This window comes from Sprattus sprattus, assembly GCF_963457725.1.
Source record: "Sprattus sprattus genome assembly, chromosome: 13".
In the NCBI taxonomy this organism is placed as follows: Eukaryota; Metazoa; Chordata; class Actinopteri; order Clupeiformes; family Clupeidae; genus Sprattus; species Sprattus sprattus.
In genome coordinates, this window is record NC_137911.1 from 30,769,338 (window position 1) to 30,776,207 (window position 6,870).

The following is a 6,870-nucleotide window of genomic DNA, read 5'->3' on the forward strand; positions in this document are numbered from 1 at the left end:
TGTGTGTGTGTGTGTGTGTGTGTGTGTGTCGCCCTCAAAGACCCTGCTCAAAGCTGATGAAAAGCTCTCATCACCTCCCAATCACTTGCAGCTAATCTGCCAGAGGGGAGAGAGAGTGATGCCTTCATCTGAGATTCTGTTAGTTCCCGCTTGGTAAATACACTGTGTGTGTGTGTGTGTGTGTGTGTGTGTGTGTGTGTGTGTGAGTGTGTGTGTGTGTGTGTGTGTGTGTGTGTGTGTAGGTGTATGTGTGAGAAGCCTTCATCTGAGATTCTGCTAGTTCCCGCTTGGTAAATACACTCTCAGGAACTAGATTCCTTACAAACCCCTGGGTGTGTGTGTGTGTGTGTGTGTAGGAACTCTCCTGGCTTCTCTTCACACAGGAACTAGTTTCCTCACAGAACCCCTGGGAAGTTTGCTTTGCGTCCTCGTATTAAGGCTTCTGTGGCTGTCAAAGTAAATAAATAATTCTTGATCTTAAATCGCTACATAGCTTTTAGTTTCTTTAGGAACCCTAAAGGGATGTTTGTTTGCTATTAATCACATTCCTCCCGTTCCACAGCCTGTCTGAAATCTGAGCGTGTTTGTGTGTGTGTGTGTGTGTGAGCGTGTGCGTGTGAGCGTGTGTGTGTGAGTGTGTGTGTGTGTGTGACACACACCTCACTAATCCCTGTCGCATGTGTCTCCTTGACTGTCTGGCCACCATTGTAAAGGGTGCGGAGATGTCATGGAACATAATATAGTTGGTGGCATCTTCAGTTGTGTGTGCGTGTGAGTGTGTGAGCGTGGACATGCGTGTGTGTGTGTGTGTGTGTGTGTGTAGGTCAAATGCCATGCTCAGCTGCTGGATGCGCCCAGACACTGGCTATTGTTTAGACTAAAGTCACCACGGACAAACTCTGTAAGTGAGAATGTGAGAAAAATCATTATAAACACACCCACACACACACACACACACACTTAATTGTTAATAACTGTGGAATTCATATTGGAAGTGATGGAAACGTGAAGATGGCAGAGTATCAAATTCAGAGTAGTATATGAAGAAGGTTTTGTTCCAGTGTGTGTATGAGTGTGTGTATGAGTGTGTGTGTGTGTGTGTTCACTCTAGTCTCTCTTTCTGTCTCACTGGAGCATGTCTGGTTTCAGGAATTTCAATTTCGCCTGGTGTCATCCGATAGCTCCCTGTGAGGTTCCTGTTCTTTGTGTGTGTGTGTGTGTGTGTGTGTGTGCGTGTGTGTGTGTGTGTGTGTGTGTGTGTGCGTTTGTTTGTGTGTACGGCGGACATGGCACTCCTCAAATTTGTGTGTGAGAGATCGACATGCCAATCTTGAATTTCACTGTGTGTGTGTGTGTGTGTGTGTGTGTGTGTGTGTGTGTGTGTGTGTGTGTGTGTGTGTGTGAGAGAGAGAGGGATGGACATGCCGATCTTCAGTTTCACTGCCAGTTTGAGACTGAGAGCATCTCTGGGTCCAAGTTTGTGTGTGTGTGTGTGTGTGTGTGTGTGTGTGTGTGTGTGTGTGTGTGTGTGTGTGTGTGTGTGTGTGTGTGTAAGATAGAATTGGAATGGTGAAGGGCCTGCAGCACATTGGCAGTTTGTTGTCCTCACATGAGTAGTTGGAGAGGGGGATAGAGAGAGAGGGGGATAGAGAGAGAGGGGGATAGAGAGAGAGGGGGAGAGAGAGATAGGGGGATAGAGAGAGAGTGAGAAACAGAGAAAGGGGGCGAGAGAGATAGGGGGATAGAGAGAGCGGGCGATAGGGAGAGAGAGATTGCGTTTAAAACTACTTTATTCAAATCTTTACATGTCTGCAAACTTCTGAAATCCACATGAATGACACCCTCAGATTAAGAACAGTAAGACAGCCCATGTTCCAGACCATGTACTTCATTTCTTAAGAACTACTCGCCCATCCTCCTTATCCCCACACAACAACCCACCCACCCCCCAAACAGTATGAGGGAGAGAAGTATTCTTTGTGTGTGTGTGTGTGTGTGTGTGTGTGTGTGTGTGTGTGTGTGTGTGTGTGTGTGTGTGTGTGTGTGTGTGTGTGTGTGTGTGTGTGTGTATGTGTTGCTCTAGTATTTGTGAAGGCTGGATTGTTCGAGGGCAGTGAGCTGTGCAGTCTGAAGTAGTGAGCTCTCTCTCATTCACACACACACACACACACACACACACACACACACACACACACACAGACCCACACACTTAGCTTCACACACTCCAATGTCCTCTCTCACACTCAAACTTTAAATAAACTCAAACCCTCACAAAATGTAAACCATTTACCAACACAGTAGGACACACACACACTAAGATACATTATGTTCAACCACACAGATTACATTTGCACACACACACACACACTTTTTTTACCTCTGTGTGTGTATGTGTCGTCCACGGAGGCTAGTTGTGGAGTTTTGCATAGTTTTTCTTGAGAAAGGAGGAGCAGCACTATATTTGTGTGCGTGTGTCTAATGAGTGTGTGTGTAATGTGTGTCTAATGAATGTGTGTGTAATGTGTGTCTATTATGTGTGTGTGTCTAATGTGTGTGTGTGTTGCAGGTGGAGGAGACGGGTAAGCCGGACCTGGTGCTGTTCCTGATGAAGTACCTGATGGGGCTGGTGGTGGGCATCCCCTCCGTCTTCTGGGTCAGCAGCAAGAAGACCTGCTTCGAGTGGGCCAGCTTCCTGCAGGGCCGCCGACGCAAGGAGTAAGTTCTCTGTGTGTGTGTGTGTGTGTGTGTGTGTGTGTGTGTGTGTGTGTGTGTCTGTGTGTGTGAGTGAGTGAGTGAGTGAGTGTAATAGAGAGAGAGATTTACAGATGACCGCTCTAACCCCAAGTTCAACTCAAGGCTGTTATCAGTTAGGGAGGAGATAGGGAGTAGTAAACACAGCCCAGATGGTGTGTGTGTGTGTGTGTGAGAGTGTGTGTGTGTGTGTGAGTGTGTGTGTGAGTGAGTGTGTGTGTATGTCTATGTGTGTGTGTCTATGTTTGTGTGTGTGTGTGAGTGTGAGTGAGTGAGTGAGTGTGTTTGATTTTGCCAGAACTGGCCCAGGGTTCTGTGCTGTAATCCAGGCCCCCACACTCTCACTCACTCACTCACACACACACACACACACACACACCCCAATCCTCCAGCAGAATAGGTTCTGTGTTCTCTTCTTTAGCTGTGGCTGCTAGCACTAGCTGTGCTTAGCGGCTCTGCGTTCTTTAGCTGTGGCTGCTAGCACTGGTGTTGGTTGAGCAGCACTGTGTTATTTAGCCGCAGCAGCAGCAGCAGGCACAGACACTGCTAAGCGGCTCTGTATACCTTAGCCGCGGCTGCTAGCACAGGCACTGCTTGAGCGGCACAGTGGGAGTGTAGGCTATGGGGTTGTTTACAGGCAGACAGTGAGTTAGTCCTCCACCGCAGCCCCCTAGCCTGTTATTCTGGAATAAACCCATTTCTTATTCTTCATCCACACTCGTGATCCTCCTGCCCCTATTAACAGTCTTAACAGTCTTAACTTCTCCCTCCGTGAAACCCCATGTGTGGCCACCATCTCCCTGCCCTCCCTCTCCTCTCTCCCTCCCCTGCTCACCTCCACGTTCCCCCTCTCCCTCGACTCCTTCCTCCGTCACACTCTTCCTGATCCGTTCTCCTCTCCTCCGTCCCTCTCTTCCTCCCTGATGCCCAACAGCAGCGCCGTGAACGAGAGCCGGCAGGTCCTCCAGGAGCCCGACTTCGCCCAGTCTCTGCTGCTGCGCGACCCCGCGACCCCCGTCATCAGGAAGTCGCGGGGCACGTCTACGCAGGGCACCTCCACCCACGCCTCCTCCACACACCTGGCCATCGGCGACGACGAGCGCAGCCGAGCGGGGAGCGTCCACAGCCGCATCAGCAGCTTCCACGGCAGCCTGCACCGCTCCAGAGACGGCAGGTAATGCACCGTCATGCTAACCGCTAATGAGGAATTAATCAACAAAACCAACCAGTCATGCTAACCGCTAATGCTGAAATAATAAACAAAACCAGCCCGTCATGCTAACCGCTAATGCTGAATTAATAAACAAAACCATCCCGTCATGCTAACCGCTAATGCTAAAATAATAAACAAAACCAACCAGTCATGCTAACCGCTAATGCTGAATTAATAAACAAAACCAACCCGTCATGCTAACCGCTAATGCTGAATTAATAAACAAATTCAACCAGTCATGCTAACCGCTAATGCTGAATTAATAAACAAAACCATCCCGTCATGCTAACCGCTAATGCTGAATTAATAAAAAAAAAAAAACCGTCATGCTAACAGCTAATGCTGAATTAATAAACAAAACCAACCAGTCATGCTAACCGCTAATGCTGAAATAATAATTAAAAAAAAACAGTCTACGCAGGGCACCTCCACCCACGCCTCCTCCACACACCTGGCCATCGGCGACGACGAGCGCAGCCGAGCGGGGAGCGTCCACAGCCGTATCAGCAGCTTCCACGGCAGCCTGCACCGCTCCAGAGACGGCAGGTAATGCACGGTCATGCTAACCGCTAATGCTGAATTAATAAACAAAACCAACCCGTCATGCTAACTGCTAATGCTGAATTAATAAACAAAACCAGCCCGTCATGCTAACCGCTAATGCTGAATTAATAAACAAAACCAACCCGTCATGCTAACCGCTAATGCTGAATTAATAAACAAAACTAGCCAGTCATGCTAACCGCTAATGCTGAATTAATAAGCAAAACTAACCCGTCATGCTAACCGCTAATGTTGAATAAATAAACAAAGCCAAATAAGACGTGCACCCTCAATAAAAATGACCAGGAGACTGAAGGGAAAAGGTAAATATTTAGTAATGAAGAAATAAGTTAAACAGACTGATTAGCTGGAACTGTGTAGCTTAAAATGCTATATGCTGAAGTTGATAAGATTGTAGTTCTCATAGCTTTAAAGAAAGTGTTTTATAGCATTCACAATGCAGTTCCTAAACGTGTAGAGTTAAGAAGCGGAGCGGTGGAAGGCCCTTGAGCTAACGTGCTAACACAGAGGCATTCCTGTGTGGCTCACCAGCCTGAGTCGCTCCACAGAAAGGCTAAACAGCCCCGGATCTCAGAGGAGACAAAGATTCAATTCAAAATGGCCTCAAGCAAGAGAGATTTAATACACCTCAACATTGCCCACAAAAGCACAGGAGGTTATTAAGGAGGCTTGCATCACCTACTTCTTGCTGAGTAAGAGGGAGGAGGACACGCTTGGTATGCAAAGTCTGGCTCACCAGGAAGAGCTATTATTCAGTGTTTAAACAAATTAATGCTTAAAGTAACACTATTTAGTTTCTGGAGCTGCCAGGTAGGGGGCTACTTTCTGTTAGACTATTCAGTAACTTATTTGCTGTCTTGCTTTGTCCTGTTTTGGCTAGCTTGCAAACAACTTTCCTATCATAATAACAGCCGATGCAAGAGCACTAATTACTAGCATTAATGTCTAAGCGCGATATAACACGCTTGCTAACATCACAAACGAGATGTCCTGCTAGCGGCTAAACCTAGCGAAACTGGTAAGGTGCGTAAGGCACTGATGAGGGTTGATGATCAGGCATGTTGCATTAGAGTGAGTAAATGGGAGTGTCTAACACTGTGGGAGAGAACTTACATTTACATTTCGTCATTTAGCAGACGCTTTTATACATAACGACTTACAAGGATTTATACACATTTGACATTTTACACTGATGGCACACACTGCACATCAGGAGCAATTAGGGGTTCAGTGTCTTGCTCAAGGACGCTTCGACAGGGAATCGATCTAACAACCCTTCTGATTACTAAACGACTTCTCCCACCTCCTGTACCACTGTCAACATCACTTTTCTCCCCCCCCCCCCCCTGTCTCTGTCTCCCTCTAGGTACACGGCATGTACGTACCGTGGTCCTGAGGAACGGCCCGCCCTACGGCAGCATGCCCCGCCTTAACGAACAAGCGTCCTCCCGTCCACGCCAGTATCCAAGACCTGGAAAGCAATCACGGCACGGCAGCCAGAGTCACAGCCACGCCTCTGCCTCGGTTACCGCCCCCATCCCCCCCCCCAGCTACGCCCCGGCAACGAGCATCGACACACGGCTCCAGCGTAAACCAGTGGAGGAGGAGGAGGGGGCCAGCGCGTAACCCACGGAAACGGGAACAGAACTTCCTGATGGACAGGCTGTGATGGGATCAGACTGCATGAGTGTGTGTGTGTGTGTGTGTGTGTGTGTGTGAGGGACAGACTACGGTTGATCTGAAGTCTTGTGAGACACTTGTGAACTCTCTCTCTCTGTCAGAAGTGGGAGGAGGTGCTAACTGACGACTCCGTATCCCCTCACGCCTCAGGCTGTCCCCCTTTGAACGGAAGCCACTGCAAAGACCACCGCGACAGCTGTGTGTGTGTGTGTGTGTGTGTCACCCAGATCTGTGGTGGTGCCCCTGTTAAGCGACACACACACACACTGACTGCTAATCAATAAGACTTGAGGTGTTTTCTACTGTGACTGACAGGGATCCAGGATGGAGGCAGTCATGTATGGGTCTGAGGTGTGTACTACAGAAGGCCAATGAGCTCTACTGGCGTGTATACTGGCCTGCTCTGGGTGCTGGGCTGGGATAGGAGGGGAGAGGGAAGAAAAGCAAGACAAGGTGAGGAAAAGAGAGAGGAAGAAAGGAGAGAAGAGGAGAGGGGGGAAAGAGTGAAGAAAGGAGAGAGGCATAAAGAAGAGAGGAAAGGAGAGAAGAGGAGTGGGGAAATGAGAGAAGAGAGAGGGAAAGAGAGAAGAAAGGAGAGAAGAGGAAGGGGGAAATGAGGAGAAGAAATGAGAGTAAAGGAGAGAAAGAGAGAGAGAAGGGGG

The 6,870-nt window shown here is 48.4% G+C and overlaps 1 protein-coding gene across 1 annotated transcript in view; it reads left to right on the forward strand.

The window, feature by feature from the left end:
- Positions 1–3,929, forward strand: part of fzd3b (frizzled class receptor 3b) — a gene marked incomplete at its 3' end in the record, with an annotated part of 35,909 nt that extends 31,980 nt beyond the window's left edge. The window contains exons 4-5 of the mRNA XM_080849890.1: positions 2,567–2,715; positions 3,689–3,929. Coding sequence (XP_080706016.1) covers positions 2,567–2,715; positions 3,689–3,929 — 390 coding nt within the window. The remainder of the gene's footprint in view (positions 1–2,566; positions 2,716–3,688) is intronic.
- Positions 3,930–6,870: the final 2,941 nt, after the last annotated feature.